Consider the following 18707-nt stretch of genomic DNA (forward strand, 5'->3'; position numbering starts at 1 on the left):
ACGTCAGAAGCAGAAACCGATCCTATGTGTATCTATGTGCAGTGACTGCGAGGAGTTTAAAGAAGCTGCTGCTACTCTGCATGACGCCACAGTGTGCAGACACGTCGGAGCTCAAAGCGTTTCTTAAAATATATATACGTAACATCATCTGCCAGGCTTGCTAGACTTTAACGTCTACAATCGTCTTCTCGGTTGTACATGTCATCCCCTTCTTAAAATAATGGCATTTATTTTTGACAAATAATGTTTTTCCTAAATCATCTCCTCATGATGCTGGCCGTCTCTGGTGAAATCCCCTTTATCCTCAGTCAAACAGATCATGTGATTTTACCTCTAGTAGTATAGTAGTAACCTAGTAGTATAGTAGGTTAAATATCATATTCAGTATTTGGTTTGATATTTTTGCGTGTGTTTTCTGAAAAACCTGAAATTACTTGGGCCATTATTTGAAGAGTATCAATATCATACCTCTCCATTTGAGATGATCAAAAGCCAAAGAAATAAGAAATTCATTGAGACATGTCTAAGTTAAAGTAAAGAAGAAATAATACAGGTCTATGATTTTGAGCAAGATGGCTACAGTTGTTAATAATTCCAGACTTGATCATCTTGGAGGCATTCTCATCTATCACTCTGAAAGCAGTTAAAAGAAGCAAAATCTGCTTTTTAAAAAAACAAAAAAACAAATTTATCTCTGTGATTCTTGTGATTCCTAGCCTCAGTTCTAATGGCATCTGGCCGAGATGTGGCTCATTGTCATGCACCCCATGGTGCTATCTGCCTGTGGTCTGCATGCAGTGCTCACTGATGTGAGCTGCAGTAACACTCTGCTGGGGAGAGAGTCAAAATGAAAACACCGCTGCCAATATTCCAGTGGAATTTACAAAAAGAATGAAATATTTGACATCCAAGTCATCCAAGTTATGGATGCAACCATATAGTGCAGATACAACACACACAACATGATTCATATACACCGTAACAAGCTGTGAATCAGAGAGGTGTTGAATCAGAAGATGTCCAGCTGCTGTTATGATTCACTGTTCAGATTTATTAGGAATTATTGTACTTATGTTTTGATGCTGATGACAGATATTTTAATTAAAGGTGGCTAATTTCTTCACGTTCCTAAGATGACTGATTCAATTTGAGAATTTGCATTTTGCAACAATTAATGTCAGCTGAGAAAGATCTGTTTGTTTATATATGATGGGGTTTGTCAACAATTATGCATTTGTGGGTGTGAAATGTGCTATCACACATGCATTTGTTTAAAGAATGGCATCGTTAGTGGATGCACAGGCCTGTCATTAGGCTGGGATATTACATCTTTGTAATCTTCCGATTGTCTCCGACATCAAACCCACATTTGTTTCCAGTACTTCCATCACAGAGTAGATCGGGCGAGACTGTCAGTCGGCCAGTGTGAATGTGACATGTTTCTGTCGTTCTTCAGGATGCTAATTAAATTTTGGAACATGAACAGCTCAGAGGACTTCTCCTCTGGGCGTCTCACTTATTTAATCAGGCTCTGTGACAAAGAGCTCCCGGATATTTACAGCAACAGACTGGGTGAGTTGTTGCAAGAGCGGAGAGGTCTGCAAATTCACACTTAAAGACTCTCCGACAAGCACTTACTGTTAGCCTGGCAAAGAGCCATTTCTTGGCAGGAAGCAGCCAGAGCTTTAGTGCCTTGCTTAAGGGAAGTTGTCGAGCGTTTTACTTACAAAGTATACTGAGTTTTTAAGGAATGTAAATCATTCTTTTTTTTGTTGGTAACTGTATTCACATTCCCAAGTAACAGCCTGAAACTATTGGAGACTTTTCTTGTCAGTGCTGACCAATAGTAATGGTCAGCCATGCCCTGTGCAGTGGCATATTTGTTGTTTCGGCCTGGAGCTCACTGAAATGACTGGATAGATATAATTCGCTGTATTGACTGAACAATAGCATCAGAAATGACCACAGCCCAGTTGGTTTCTCACCTTCCTAATATCGTGTAGGTCTCCAGCTGTTCTTAAAGAGAATGGACATGGGTCTTCTGAGGGCGTCCTGTGGTGTCTGGCAGCAGGATGTTGTTAGTGGGGGCCTTTGGGTCCTGTGGGAGTGGAGCCTCTGTGGATCAGGTTTGTTCCAGTGCAGATATTTGATCAGTTTCTGATCTAGTGAATTTGGAGGCCAGGTCAACACCTTGTGATGTTTTTTGAGTTGTTCCCGAACCATTTCTATGCATGTTTGAGGTTGCATCCTGCTGAGGATGACTGTTCCCATCAAGGAGTGTCATTGCTATGGGGTGGGGGTGCCCGGTCTGGTATATGTGGGTGGTATATGTTTAAGAAACATCCACATGGATGCCAGGTCCAAAGGTTTCCCAGAAGAACATTGAATTCTCACCACATGGTCAATGTTATTTCCTGCCCCATCAGTAGTTTTAATGCTGTAACTGATGGGTGTATACAAATATCCCCAGCCTCATCCTGTGATATGTCATTCCACATACAAGATAAAGAAAGTAATTCTCCATTTTCTATCTGCACACTATATAGCCCCCAGCACCATATTTATTTGTTTATAATGTCACCACCAAACTGCATGGACACATTTTAACTATCTATTCTGGAGACATAGTGGACAAATTTGAACCATTCTGCAGACAAATACATTGAGACAGATGCAACACTTGGTTTAACATTCCCCATAGTTGCCGTTTGCATGAATATGTAATATACTATAGGATCCAATGGAAATCACTTCATATCGCCTGAGATTCCCATGTGCATATGTGAAGGGACACTCAATATATTTCCTTCTGCCCTCACCGCATGACTTCATTCCGCGATGGATCACAAGATGAATAAATCCGGGTTATCATGAAAAGAGCCTCGAGACACACTCACATGTTCAGATTCCCTCATAATTCTTCTTCTCTGGATTCTAATACTCAAAATTTGATTCATGATACTAAATGACATTTAAAAGGATAAAAAAGGATGATTGTTCTGTTTTGTTGTTGTTTTTCTTCTGGTGCGATCTGGTACAGGGAGCGCGAATGTTGCCATGAAGCAGGTGGTCTTTGGCAAATGCAAATATGAGTTGCACATGCTGTGGATGATTGGGGTGGTGCCAGCGTTGGCACACATGTCCAGTCTCCAAACACCGGCCCACCTTCCATGACATACCAGAGTCAGTCTGGCGCCACCGTCTCCAAACAAGATGAGCTGGCTAGCTCTTCACACTCAGAGGTGTCTCTTGTCATATTTACGGCCCCTTTAACCGCCGCTTTCACCCCCCACCCCCACCCCACCCCCTCCTCAACAAATAGCATTACATCACTGACCCCATTTCAGGCCAGCTGCAAAGCACAGCGCACGGCCAACACATTTCACCGCCGTTTACCGTCACTTGAATTTTCACCTGCTCGACATCCACTTAACGCCGCTTTGGGATTACCAAGAGTGGCGAATAATGAGATTCTCGGAGTATTTGTTGTGGATTTGTAGCGCATAATTTGGCATATCATGACAGGTGGCAGCAGCTGCATGAGTATGCAGAGCACTCTGATGGAGTGTGATGTGTGATGATGAAACCGGGGTGACCTCCTCCTGATTTATTAGCACACAAGCATCTGCAGAGGAGTCACAGGAAGTATTTCCATATAGACTTTCTGGGCACTTGACATTGGAGCAACAGTGGCCTCACTCTCTAAAAAAAACAAAAAAACACCCCAGGTCCATTTTTTGCAAGTGGGCGGAGGGTCTAAAATAAAATCAGCTGTCACTGTCTGCTCGTTGGACAGAGGTGAACACATACTGGAGCTGGTCTCCAACGCTGACTGGGATTTGCTTTTGGCTTGGACAGACCCTGCAGGCCGGGGGCAGTGGCCTTCTTGTGGGATTCTACTTGCTGAGTGCATATATTTTATAATTCTTCTAACCTGGTAGGTAATTAGCAATGAGTGGAATTTTATATATATATATATAAAAAATATGTAAATGATTTGAGCTTGTTAAGTTTATGCTAATAATTCTGAATGTGAATATAGAAATACATCATAAAACACGGAAGGCTGGCATTTAATCCTTGATTGCACTCTAAGATTCATTAAGATTGTCCTCATGCTGAGCCCCCTTCCACTCAAAATACAGGATGTGGGGCAAAATATAAATCAAACTGTGACTAAATCAGAGTGTTTAGCTCGAGGAAAGATTAGATTTGTTCTGGTAACTAATTCCAAATAGATGGAATTATTTAATTCTCTCCGCTAAGATGATGTACCAAGACCTGTCCCTCCAGGTGCTGCTATGGTCTATTTCCTCAACAGCCAATCATAAAATAACAACAGACAGAGGGTGTTCATTGGAGGTTATCTGGACGCTTTTGGAAAGAAAAAAACCTTGACCTCCCAGCTTTCCACCGTAGGCCACAAAGAAACACGACCCATCATAGTTACATTTAAAATAGGCTTGATTTATTTTTGCAAGTAGACGGCGCCTACATTACTTCACTTTCTTGTTACTTGAGCTCCTCACCTCAGCCTGACGTGTCATGAGATAGCCTGAGCCTGTTGGCGGACATTTTTCTGGCTACAAATTTTTAGTTTGCGCTCATTTGCAGGCCCGAAGACCTCGGCTCCAATGTGCTGCCGCGCCACATTTTTCACATGCAAGGTTCATTTGAAATGGGCTAAACCTCGTCTTTGTTAGCGGACAGATATGTTCACACAAACATGTCCACCATCCCTCCAAGACTATGTAAGAGACAGTCAGCAGGGAGCATAAAGAAATGTGCAGCTAAAAATAGTTCAGTGTGTGTTATAAAATGTGTTTATACCATGAGATTCATTATTATTCATTCATGAATTTAAGGTCCACGTGCCATGAGTCAATTTATTTGTCCAAATTGCATTTTTTTTTTTTTTTGTACGCAACTCAAGTAAAGTTTGTATGTTTTGGCTTACTTAGTACTTCTTATATTTGAGAAAGGTTTTAAATTTTATCTACTGACACGGTGACAATTTTGATGCTGTTCTTTGTTTAAAATTTTTTGTCTGAATGCAAATTTCATTTTATGACGAGGTGCGAATAATCTGATGCATCGGCAAGTGGTAGACGTGAATTCTGTAGATGTTAAAAGTCAAAGGGGTTCATCTCCTTGTCCGTCTTTTCGGCGCATTGCAATAATAACAAAGTTATTTTTAGTCAGCAAGCAGTGCTTTTATTAAGTGACGTTAAAACAGTTTTAAGGCTCAGTCATTTTTATTTAAGTCACGACCTTCTTAGAACCTCAGTGTGATCTAAGTGCCTATTTGGAGGAGCTATCAAACGCCTGAGGTACCCACCTAATAACTGAAGCGAAAAAGGAAAATTTTGACTGCAACAACACTTGTGAAGGTTTGCCCGCTTCTGAATAACTTAATTACACTGATGGAGTAACTGAAAGTGAAGAGAAATGGGTGCATTTGATTCAAATGGTGGCCCTGCTCAAATCACTTTAACTGGCAGCTGCATCAAAACCTTTTTCAAATTTGTCATCTTAAACCAGTCGTATATTTGCACAGTAGTGTGGCTTTAAAAGGATGGCGTTACAGTCAAATGGTTTCTTTGTTTAAAATACTTAATTGTGTAAATACACGCAATTAAAGCAGCACAGTTACTTAGCATTTTCATAAACAGCTGGTTTCTTGTGCCGTAGCTGCTGGCGGCTCAAGTTTAACCAGGGCAGGACTTCCTGAAAGATTTAAACCAGAGGAATCTGGATTCACTCTGTGGACTCAGAGGTCATCCCACTACCCAACAGAGAGGTCATGTACCAGGCAGCTGTCTCCAAGCGAGCAGACAACACCATCCCCAGTGGGGTACTTTACCTTGTGCATGGACATGTGTTGTGTCTCGTCTACAGCATGCAACTTTATTACCTAACAGAGCTGGCTGCACTAAGACGATCATATGTCTAATTACGAACACACTTTCAATTGTCAGTTCTATTATTTGCTTTCCTGTTGCGTAGTTTCACACTGCTACTGCTGCGGGTGTTGTACAGTAACTGCATTGTACTGAGCTTCTGTATTGTGTTGTATTCTTACCATAATTGTTGGTGGTTATTGTTATTGTTGGTGTCATTATTAGTGGAGGTGGTGACAGTTATTGAAAAGTGGGTCAACAGTGTTATACATGTTATAAATAGAGGGGAACACGAGAGTACCCTCACAGGCCTGACTTATAGAGGAGGATGGAAGGAAATAGAATGTATTGCTGGCTTCAGTTGGTAAAAGCTCACATAAAGTAATATGAAATACTGCCTATAAACAGAGTATGTGTCTTTGTGTGCGTCTGCAATTGGGGGAAAAAGAAAAAAAGCTATTGCATTAGCTGCGCCGCTTTTGATGGCAGCTCGCCCTGCATGCTTGTGAAAAGGAATAGCCCTATTAAGCATGTAGGAGTGCAGACAGCTAACGATATTTCCTGCTTCATTAGGTCATGGAGGAGTCGGAGGTCTGTTCCCTGCCTGGGGGACTTGCAAGCGTGAGGAGACAATTTGAGACCCAGGAAACTGCAACATCACACAGTGTAACGCAGTTTCATTTTCACAGAGCTATGCAGGTAGAGAGTACAGAGAACGCCGCATATGCCTCCGCCGAGTTGACACAAAGAGCATGAACGATAAGAAATCATGGCAACTTTTTCTTTAACTTGGGCTTGCTCGCACTGCATGAGGAGATTTGCGGGTACAAATACAGATTTTTTTCTGACTGGTAACGGTGGTGCTTTTAATACCTCTTGCTGTAATACCATTACCTGTGTGTGTGTGTGTGTGTGTGTGCACGCGCACATATGCGCGTGGGTTTGGGTCTCAGATATTACTTGACACTTCTAACAGCTTACATGAAAACCTCCAGGCCATTTTCACTTATCACGTACCTTTCTACAACAAACTTAACAAAAACAACGGAAAGCAAAATCATTTCTGAACAGCTCGCCACATTGTATGTCATCTTGCCTCCATCTGTGATTAGTCATTCCAGACTGCAGTTAGCAATCTGTTCCAGCATCTTCTCTGCATGGTATTGAGTTGTATACTATTAAGCTCCGGCTGGCGGAGTAAATTGGAGTGGAGTAAACTCACATCTGCGCCCATGACCAAGAACGAGGGCGGTGTGGAGTAATGAGACGGAGAACCATTTGTGTGCATGCGTGGCATATAAACACCTTCACTGCGTTTGACAACTGCCGCCTCCGTCTTCACAGGAAACGTCAAGCTCAGAGGTGACAGTCTCAAGTGGCAGCAGGCAGGTCATCCCAGGGAATCAGCTGCTAGATTTCAACCAAGAAATGATGGTACAGTATATTTTTTATCACCGTGCTGCTGCAGGCTGTGCGATAAGGCTTGCTAATGAGCTTAACATGTTGATTACCTTGTTGAGTAAAAATTGTGACTCATTTAACTGGCATCAAATAGATTTGTGCAATTACTGTTTTTTTAACAGTCTTAATCAGTTTGTGCTGAGAATAACAGCATTACTGACTGACTTATATATATTTACGCCAATTTCCCATTTTAAATACACACAGGTATCATACAGCGACAACAACTTTGCATCCAGTTATGAAAACCATCAAAATGAAGAAGGTAGGTTTATCCTTTAATTATTAATCTGTATGGGCACCACTGTTCCTGTTCTGACTTAAACCCTTCCTTTGTTGTTTTGGACTGGACTGCCTTTTAGAGGAGGAATTTCCCAGGTACACTACAAAGGAACTGAGGGATCACTTTGAAAAAACAATAGAAGAGGCTGCTCCGCAGAAACCAGTTAAGGTAATAATTCCCACTTCACTTTAGTGCTGAGTGTTAAACTGATAGTACTTAACATGTCATTGTTGATTTGCTATTGTCAAGTGAGGTGAGGTTGAAATTTTCTTTGAGCAGCAACTCCAGAAGAGTCTTTAAACAGTGCAACAAAACGAAGAGCTCAATCGTATTTCCCTGTAGGTTGCTCAGGTGGTTTTCCACACAATAATTCGTTTACCTAATGTCGATTGCAACAGGTCGAATTAGCTGCTGCTTCTACTAGTTCCACTGTATCTGGAAATATCTAGACCGGCTGGCAAAAACTGCAAAAAATAACATGTTGTTGTTTTCTAGATGCCCCTTTGGTGAATTACTACTTCTGTGATATATTCCCTATGACTATTTCACTTTTTAAAAAAAAAAAAAAAAAAAATAGGGGCCGATATCTGCTGTATAAAATCAGATTCCAGTGGTTAAATCACAACTAGCAATAAAATTACTACAGACATGTACACCGATCAGCCACAACATTATGACCACTGACAGGAGAATTCAGTGTTCTGCTGTGAAACTTTTGGACTTTTGGTTATAACATCAGTCCATCATGGTGATTTATGTATTTGCTGCTGACAAATAAAGGAACCTGCTAATATATATGCGATGTCACATCGTTCACGTTTTATGAGCTAATTTTTATGCTTGCAGAATATATCGAGTAGTGTGATGGATGTATAGTTATTTATACACAAATATCATTTTTGTTCCTTGCAAAGATTGGACGCGACATCAATCGATCTAAGTGGTCCTCAAATGTGACTCAAAACAACACCATGACTAGTGAGGTGTGCAAAGCATCTGCCAGCGAAGCAACACAAGGCAGAATGGCTGCAGTGATGGATTATGAGGACTTTCCGCCCCCACCAGCTGAGGACTCTGACTATCTTCCACCCCCACCTCCAGACTTACTACAAATGCCATCAGACAGTGAGAATTTTCCAGCTTGCGAATACTCATATGAGGCCCCAGAAGAGGCAAAACCATCCAAACTCCCACTCAACAAAGAGGCCTACTACAAGCAGAGGAGTATGTACGAGTTAAAACGTCTTTACAAGCACATTCATCCCGAGGTCCGTAAGAATATTGAGAAAGAGTACTACATTGATTACAATGAAAATGAAAACAACCAGGTAGAGAGCCAAGAGTACGTGTCTGAGGATGACGGCGGTAGTCCCGATGATATCAACGATGAAGAATATGTGGAATGGGAAGAAATTCTTCCAGGGGAGGTGCAGGCAATGCGCTGGATGTTTGAAAACAAGCCACTGGATGCAATCAAGGATGAAACCCCCGAAGAGGATGAGGAGGACAAAAAAATCGCTCAACAGGAAATGGTTTGGGGGAAAGACGTGAGGCGCACGGCGTGGATGTTTGAGACCAAGCCAATTGATGAGCTGGGCTCAGAAAACACTAATTCAACAGAATATAAAAACAAATTCAATAAATTTGACAAGGGAGACGTCCGTGCTGCCGCATGGCTTTTTGAAACCCAAACTATGGACACACTAAACAAAATGCAGAAAGAGGAGGATTTGACCAAGGAGGTTGTATTTACAGAAGAGGATGGAAATGCTACAATTTACATGATTGACAATAAATACATGGAAAGCCTTGGGCACACCGAGACTATTGATGAGAGCCACCTGCTGAGTCTTCGATCAGTGTTAGAGGAAATAAATGGTGACGTGAAAACTGTAACAAGCACTTTCGACACTCAGTTTCAATGCATCATCATGGGACAGTCAAGCCAAATGCTGGAGATCAAGTCTGTGCGCAAAATTGAAAGTGAACTGGAGAACTCTATTGCTTCGCGATGGCTTTTTGATACCCAACCTCTGGACATGACAGACAGGGAAGAAACTTCTTTGAAACTTGTGTGCAGTCTTTCAATGGAGGACAGCAATAAGGGGGACTGGGGAAGGTGGTTGTTTGAGATAAAGACATTGAACTCTCTCAGTGAGTGGGAAAGCTCCCAAATGGAGAAAAAGGAGATCATGGGATCCGACGTGCGCAAACACTGCTTAGTGTTTGAAACACAACCAATGGACTCTCTGAAGGATGACTCCAACGCTAGACCTCAGTCGATTGAGGAGGTTATTGGGGGTAATGTCAGATCTGCAAGGCACTTTTTTGAAAGCAGCCCTCAAGTAGCCAGGAAGAACTGCCCTGAGGTTGGAAAACTTAAAAAAGCAACAATAAACGAAGAAATTAAAGGGGATGTGAGGCATCAAAAGTGGCGCTTTGAGAGTCAGCTTCTGGAAAACATAAGAGAGGAGAAGAAAGAGGTCACCCGTACTGTGAATGTGGACGACGACCTCACTCAGGAGGACGGCACAAGCTGCAGGGCAGATGTTCGCAAGAACTGCTGGGTGTTTGAAACCCAGCCAATGGATACTTTAAAAGACGATTCAAATGCTCGGCCCCTGTCAAAAGAGGAAATTATTGCAGGTAATGTGAAATCAGCCAGACATTATTTTGAAACGTTTCCAGAGGAAGAGGTGAAGGATCTGGCAGAGGTGGGTAAACTGAAAAAAGCGGTAGCCCTTGATGAGGAGAAGGGTGATGTTAGACATCAGAAATGGAGATTTGAAAGTCAACCTCTAGAGAATATCGGAGAGGAAAAGAAAGAAGTCATCCGAACAATTGATGTGGAACAAATTGACAAAGTGGATGTATCAAACTACAAGCAAATATTCGAGAGCACAGATTTGAGCAGGACAAGCGAATCTCAAAAGATTCTTGTAGAGGGCGTAACATCTGGCTCGGTGAAATCAAATAAGAACTTGTTTGAGTCTACTCCACTGTATGCAATGCAAGACAGCTCAGGACACTTCCATGAGGTGAAAACAGTGCGCCGCGAGGAGGTTGTGAAAGGAGACGTAACGACATACAAATGGATGTTCGAAACACGACCAATCGATCAGTTTGATGAGACAATTGAAAAATACCAAATTATTAAAGGGATATCCAAGCAGGAAATAGAGTCTGGTGACGTTAAAACCGCAAAGTGGTTATTTGAAACGCAGCCCCTTGATGCCATTAAGTACTTCAGCAATATCGAAGATGAAGAAATTGTGGGGACAAATAAAAACCTTGAAGTCATGAAGGGTGATGTGAAAACTTGCAAGTGGCTATTTGAGACAAAACCAATGGACATCCTGTATGAAAGAGCCGAGTTAAAGGATGACAATGAATCGGAAGAAATACGTAAGGGAGACGTCAAAACCTGCACTTGGCTCTTTGAGACACAAGCACTTGATACTATCCATGATGAGACTGAGACAATTCTGAAGACATGCACTGTAAAGCAAGAGGACATTAGTGGCAAAGATGTACGAATGGCTTGCTTTCTCTTTGAAACGGAGAAACTGGAGAACCTCACAGGGGAAGAGGAGACGGGCTCATTTAAGCGTGTCACAGAAATAGACATCTCGTCTGGAGATGTGTCCAGGATGAAATACATTTTTGAAAACCAAACATCCGATATCATGACTTCTACATCTGAGGAGGCGATGCAAAAGCTTAAGAGGGTTCAGACCGATGATATACAGAGAGGAAATGTTGTGAGCTGCAAACAACTCTTTGAAAACCAATCCATAGATACCATACATGATAGCCAAGAGGAATTCATGAGCAGCCGCACAGTGAGCGATGTACAAGGAGGAGACGTCGATAAAGGCCGTTTCATTTTCGAAACCTACTCCTTAGATAAAATCCAGGAGGCTTCCTCTGAGACTGACACAGATCTGATGAAAATGCGAAAAATCGTCTGTGATGAGGAGGAAAAGGGCGATGTGAGGAATTACACTATGATGTTTGAAACCCAGCCCCTTTACGCCATTCAGGATAAAGAGGGGCATTACCACGAGGTCACTACTGTCACAAGCGAGGAGGTCACACAGGGAGATGTTGTGGGAACCCGGTGGTTGTTTGAAACCAAGCCTCTCGATGCCATCAAGGACACAGATGAGGTTTATATAATCAAATCTGTCACGCAACAGGACGTGCAAAAGGGAGATGTCACGTCTGCTAAGTGGAAATTTGAGACCCAACCTCTCGATAGGATTGCTGAAGAAAAGAAGCCTTTAATAAAAACTGTGGATGACATTCAAGGGGGCAATGTTATAATGAATAGGAATCGTTTTGAGTCTGACTCTTTGTCCCAGGGATCTGTTAGAACCGTCAATGTGAGTGAAATACAAAAAGGTGATGTCAGGACAGCAAAGTGGAGGTTTGAAACCCAGTCCATTGACAAAATTAGAAGCATGAGCTCTGAAAACCTGATTGAAACGGTTAAGAAGGAAGAGGTTGCAAAGGGAGATGTTAAAAATTCAGTCTGGCTTTTTGAGAAAAATCCCCTTGACCACATTAAAGAGGTAGATGAGGTCGAGGTCACAAACGTAACACAAGAGGATATTCCCAAAGCGGATGTAAAGTCAACAACATGGCTCTTTGAAACGACACCATTTGACAACTTTAATGACACAAAAATGGAAAGGACTGAAATTCTGGGGAAGAGTGTCAAAGGAACTCTTGAGGAACTTTATAGTCAGAAAATGGTGAAGTCGAAGGGCGTCCTCATAGAAAGTGACGAAATTGGTGACGTTAGAATGGCAAAATACCAGCTAATGAATAAGCAGGCTCCAGAGATTCAACGAGAGGAAGTCATCAGGGGGGATCTGCAGACTATTATGATGAACCTGCTGAATAGACAGGACAGAAAAGAGCAGCAGATTGTCATAGATTCAGAAGAGAAGGGGAATATAACTTCAACTGTGCAGCAACTATTCAGTCAAGAGAGAGACAGCAGTGCTGAAAAGGAGGAAATATTACGTGGTGACATTCAAGAAGCTCTAAACAAACTTTTCAGTGAGGACCGATCAACGAAACATGGAATACTGATCCAGGAGGATGAAAAAGGGGATGTGCAGATGACATTATACTCCCTCCTGAACAAGCAGGAGAATGTTAATGTCGAAAAGGAGGACGTTGTAAAAGGAGATATTAAGAGTGCTCTTCAAAGACTGTCTAGCCTGGACAAGTCAGATCAAGCAGTGAAAATAAGGATAGATGATGGTGAAAAGGGAAATGTCAACTTTTATTCCACATGCATTGAATCTGGGGCTCTCGATTATCTTAAACAGCTCCATTTAGAACCTGATGAGACTCCACCTGACAGCACAGAAAAAGAGAAGATTGTTGGGGGTGACATCAAAGGCACAAAACTCATCCTTGGCCAAAATCAAACACAAATTGAGCGCACTGTAGAGGATGTTATTCCAGGTGACGTTCACAACACTGTGAAAGTTTTCATGTCAGAGGCAAACACCCCAGTGGAAAGACTCCAGAAGGAGGAGATTGTCAAAGGGGATTTAAGGGCTGCTTTGAATTCATTGTCTGAATCAGTGAACCAGACAGTCATCGTGGAGAAAGAGGAGGTGGTGAAGGGCAACATACCTAAAGCTTTGCGGTGTTTGGAGAGGGCTCAGAGGCATCACAAGGAGGTGGAGAAGCCCGAAGTCATACCAGGAAATATCAAAGGGGCCCTAAGATCTCTTGAGAAATCAGCAACATCTAGAGTGGAAGCTGTTGTTGAGGATTTAGTTTCCGGAGATGTGAGGGCCACACTAAAATCTCTGGAGCTGGCAAAGCAAGCAGTTAGGGAAGTCGAAAAAGAAGAAATTGTGAGAGGTGACATTCATACGGCGATGCAAAGTCTACACGACGCCTCCAGTGAGAGAAAAAAGTGTCAACAGGAAATAGATGTTCAGGGAGACGTAAGAGGGACTATTCAGATGTTTATGGAGCCACCACCTTCACCGAGGTTGCAAAGGAGCCCGAGCCTTGAGCGTGACATAAAGGGGGATGTCAAGATGTCAATTAAGTCCTTATATGAGACACAGGAGCAAACCCAGCTGGAGAAAGAGGAAGTGATAAAGGGTGATGTTAAAGGGACTATTAAATCACTGCTGGAAACGGCACAGCGTGATACTCCCAAAGCCAGGCATGGAGGATACAGAAGAGTTAGAGTCAAGCAGAGACCTCCCGTTAAAAATCTAAATGCCGAGGCACAGAGGAGCGTTCAGAAGATAAAGACAGCAAATGTGACTGAAACATCAAAAGAAAATCACTCCATCTCTAATGAAACTGAAATTCTTAGAACAAAGACAAGCACTGTGGAGCAATCTGCGAAGCAATCGAAAACTGTGGTTGAGCACAAAACTATTACCCAAAACCATGGCATCAAGACAGTAAAGACAGAGTTTCGTAATCTTAAATCTAACTCAAAGGGTTCGATGAAACAAGGTAAAACCAAAGTGAAAACTGATGTTTATGTCTTAAAATCACAAGAGCCTGAATTGCCCCTCCCACCTCCACCTCCACCAGTGACAGACGCCGACCTTCCTCCTCCTCCTCCTACTCCTCCACCTCCTCCTCCTCCCTCTGCTGATACTGACATCGATCACCTCCCTCCTCCTCCACCGCCTCTCACTAGCGAGCAGGACTTCCTGCCACCTCCTCCATCTGAACAGGAACTGGAGAGCATGCCAGCGCCGGTAATTCATCTGGCAAAAGCGAAAAGGATGACAGTGAAAAAAGTGAAAGCTCCCGTGTTACACCCGGTCCCAAAGCTGGAGCCTAGGGCGGAATTCAGCAAAATGCAACAGGTGGAGGGAACATCTGAGAAAGTGGTGGAAATGAGCCAAAGTCATTTAAAAACAATAACGGACACATCACGTACTATTTCATGTGAAATCCCTCCGCCGCCAGAATCCCCACAGCCGTTTAAGAAAGTTCACATTGCTCCTGTTAAATTCACTCCTCCTCCTTCTCCTCCACCTTCCACGAGAGGGAAAACAACTAAATTTACCACACCATTAATAAAAGCGGAAGAAAAGTACCGGAAGCTGAAGGATGAAAACACCCCCCCAACCACTCCAACTCCCACTTTCATCCATGACTCAGTTAGTGCTGCTCTTGAGATGCTTTCCACTACAGACGCAGAGCAGGCAAATTGCAACACCTCAGAAATCACGCAGGAGAGGCATGAAAAGGCGGCAGTGAGTGTTCATTCAGACTCTCAGTGTGATTTATCAAAGCAGGTCGTGATATCAAATACCAGCCAAAGCAATGCCAGTGCTCACCATGAGAAAATGCTAGCAGAGTCTAAAGTGATATCTTCTGCTAAACAACAAACTGTCTCCAATGAGGCTTCTAAGGTCATCTCTGTTCAAAAGACCTCTTCCGTCTCTGCTGTTAGACAAGAGATACACACAACTACACAGAAAACAGTGTCTGTTTCCTCCAAACAGGCAATCACACAGGCAACAATGATCGACAAAGTCCAGACCTCAGTTACTGATCTTGCAATCGAAAACGAGGAAAAACGAAGGAAAGTCTCTAAAAGTCAAAAAGCAAAGGACTCAGTCAAGTCTGAAAATAAAAAGGGAGACAAAATCTCTGCTCAGAATGTAAAACCTGATGACCTTTGCAGTCTGTCTTCCCAAAGGGAAGACGTCATCTCGGACAAAAATGGAAAGGAGTCCAAATCATCACATTGTGACAACAAGAATAAAGCTGATCCTTCTCCGGCCAAGAGCGAAGAACATGTCTCCGACCAGCCAATGCAAACAGATAAGGCAGTTGTGAATACAAATGGAAAAACGGGCAAACCGAACCAAAAGGCAAAAAAGAATAACAAGCAAGAAAAGCAAGTAGAGAAAACATCCAGTGAGAGTAGTTCACAAAATCTGAAAGTGGAGGTGAAGGAAGCTGCTGTGGTGAAAGTCGTCAATGAACCTAAAGAAGTAAAGACAGAATTAAAGCAGGTGATTAAGAAAGTCGCTACTGATGTACCTGCTGTTATTCAGGACAATGCTGGCAGTCAGTCAGAAACTCAAACTCCAGCCAAGAAGAAAAAGAAGTCCAAAAAGTCTAAAGGGGGTCAGCAAGGTCAAAGTAAAGATGCTTTGACAGAATCGAAGACAGAAGTTATAGAAATCAAGAAATCAACACCTGACAGAACCCACCCAGCCCAGGAAACAATTGCAGTCGGCCAAATTTACACAAGTATGAAAGAAGAGCACATCCAAGTCAAGAGGGAAGTCATTACCTCAGAAAGCAAATATGATGAGAGTTCCCAGCAACAAAAAGCAGTTCAAAAGCATCTAAAGGGATCTCACAAGAAAGGAGTGACAGTTACCGAGGAGAGCACAAAGGAACCACCAGAAGAAAGTGAGGATGTCCCAATTACAGTGACAACCAAGTCAGAACAAAATGAACTGGTTAAACCCACAACAGGGAAAACGGAGGAACCTCAGAGGCAAGATGTCCAAGTTTTAAAGTCTTATGCGACAGAGGTGCAGACTGTTTTGGACCAGGCTGATTTGGAAATTGCCATGAGTCTCCTCGATACAGTTATAGGCAGAAAATGTGAACTGGAAGGATTTGCATCAGAAAGTGAAACTAAAATGAATGAAGAAATAGTTTCACATGTAAGGGAACCAGCAGAGGTTGAGCAAATGCATCTAGAAGATGGAACGATGGAGAAGCATGAATGTGAGCCAGTTTCTGAAAAAGCTGTTTCTGATGCAGCAACACCAAGAATATCCAAGATCAGCATTGGCTCCGCTAAAGTTGAGAACCAGACAAAGAGGAAGACCTCACATGAAAGACAAAAAGAAGAAGTGAGTCAGTACAAGTCTGTCGACCTTCGAGCTCCCTCGCCCTTACTCAGGATGCGTTCCCCCTCTCCAATATTTATCACCATCGAGTCCACGCGGAGAACTGACTCCCCCCAGAGAGTCACTCCGTCACCTACCTTGCTGCACAGGCCACCCACGCCTCCAACACCGCCGCCACGTAGGTGTGACACGCCAACATCACGCCTCACAAGAATTACACCCTCTCCAACCTTTGACAGAGCGGAGAACTTAGCTCGGCTTAAGGACACAACAGCCAAGCTCTCACGTGGCGTCACCCCACCACCACTACTCCCCCATCAACTCCTAGAGAAGAAATCAGAGATTGTGGAGTCGCCCGCGTCATTCCATCGGCAAATCAAAATTGAGTCCCAGGTTGTGGAGGCTTTAGAGATGTTGACTGCAGCAGAAACGCTCAAAAAGAATTCGTCTGAGGAAGCTCAGAAGGCTGATGTAAATTCTGTAGACGATGGCGCTAATATTCCTCTTTCAGTGCAGGCTTTCAGTGCCGATGAAATACAAAGTGTGTCTGAGAACAACATGCCATTTGGTCAACGTGACTCAGACTTTCTGGAAGCGTCAGATATTTCCGAGCTATCGTCTGCGTCTGTCAGAGAAAAGAGAGAGTTCTTTGAAGAGGCTCGAAAAGCTGAAATTAATAAGATCTATGTGAGAAAGGAGCCTATTGCTATCCCTGAACGACTAGGCCCAGACGCAGAGGACTGTGAGGAAGAAAATAAGAACAAAGAAATGGATGAACTTCCCAGGGCAGACTTGTCAAGTCTTGTAAACAAATTTGAATCACAAGATGAGAAAATATATATCAGAAAAGAACTTACCCCGCTCACAGAGTGCCTCCATGATGACAATGAAATCAGAGACTGTGACAAAGAGGAAGCAGGGATCCTGGAACAGGAAATGCCAACTTTTGACATCCAGGCTATTAAAAATGTTTTTGAACTGGATGAGCAAAGTTCCTCAGCTGGAGAAGAGAAAGGGGATGAGGAGGAGCTTGTGTCAAGCCTGAGTGAAACAACAGTAGACACTTCAAAGCAGGAAAGTCCTCAAGAGACAAGGGGAGGCTCAAGGCAGAGCACTCCCCTCCCTCTGCAGAGAGACGAGGTAGGAACTGTGCCAGGCAAACCGTCGGGCTTCTCTGAAACCAAATCAATCACGGAACATTTCTCAAATGTGGATGAATTTGGCAACAAGGTCAGCGGAACAAGAACAGCTGTCACTGAGCATTCAGAGAGCGTGTCAAGCCATCAGGCTCCTTTTTCCTATGCTGACGCAGTTAAAAGAAAGGCTGCAGCAGTGAGGGAAACGGAGACATATGATGAAGATGCTACGGAAAAGTTGCTGAGGAACTTTCACAAAACGTGGACAGAGAGTGAGACGGTGTTCAAGAGTCTTGGCTACACTGTTTCTGAGGAGACAACATCTCAGGCTGTGTCACATCAGACGATAGTCTCATCTGGTAAAAACTGTATGGCATGAAAGAGGAGACTAACAGCACTGACTAGGGCTGGATTACTGTATCGTTTGGAGTGTGCAAGCTTTTGTGTAAAAAGTTGCAATAACCTTGGAGAAAGAGGCTGCCCTAGGCTGTACATGGGCTGCATGCAAAAGCTAGCATGCTGATATTTAACAGGTTCTTAATCATTTATGCTAACACTGGCTAAGTAGCACTTAACAGGAAGTGCTGCTGAGGCCGGTGGGAATGTCTTGAACTGTGTTGAATAAATGTTATTAACTTTGCTTAAAGGGCTACTAAAGTTCTTAAGTTAAGTAAGTTTAATAAGTAAATATTACATGTTTAAGTCTGGACAAAAGTTCGAATTCTGTGAGTAAAAACACACAACTAAAAGGTAATCGAAATCATTAATTCTCTAAGTACTGATATCAGCTAGTTTTACTATTTTTTTTACTTTAGTCTGAGCACTAGTTTGGCAGGGAGTTATCTCAAGGTCCAGCTACTTGCTTTGTGCCAGAGCTTCAGCAGATGGTGTTTGCTCAAGGGCTATGGTGTCTTTCAAGAATGGCCCCAAATGCACAATGCAAATGGAGGCCATCCAACACCCACAAACACCACCGAACACATACTTAGGTTGCATAGTAACAAGTCATTTAATCCCACTGACCATTAAACCAGATCTAAATGTG

The 18707-nt window shown here is 42.8% G+C and overlaps 1 protein-coding gene across 4 annotated transcripts in view; it reads left to right on the forward strand.

Moving 5' to 3' along the window:
* The window catches only part of xirp2b (xin actin binding repeat containing 2b), a 35910-nt gene that overhangs the window by 14960 nt on the left and 2243 nt on the right, over positions 1-18707 (forward strand). The window contains exons 1-7 of one of the 4 annotated variants that reach the window (XM_047600263.1): positions 3792-3937; positions 5692-5854; positions 6474-6599; positions 7245-7334; positions 7569-7626; positions 7724-7812; positions 8559-18021. In XM_047600263.1, the coding sequence (XP_047456219.1) occupies positions 5804-5854; positions 6474-6599; positions 7245-7334; positions 7569-7626; positions 7724-7812; positions 8559-18021 (9877 nt within the window). In that variant the 5' untranslated portion in view covers positions 3792-3937; positions 5692-5803. Of the gene's footprint in view, positions 1-3791; positions 3938-5691; positions 5855-6473; positions 6600-7244; positions 7335-7568; positions 7627-7723; positions 7813-8558; positions 18022-18707 lie in introns of those variants that run through there. The other 3 variants (XM_047600264.1, XM_047600265.1, XM_047600266.1) reach the window with 3 other exon arrangements.

Source organism: Mugil cephalus, chromosome 12 (genome assembly GCF_022458985.1).
Source record: "Mugil cephalus isolate CIBA_MC_2020 chromosome 12, CIBA_Mcephalus_1.1, whole genome shotgun sequence".
Lineage (NCBI taxonomy): Eukaryota > Metazoa > Chordata > Actinopteri > Mugiliformes > Mugilidae > Mugil > Mugil cephalus.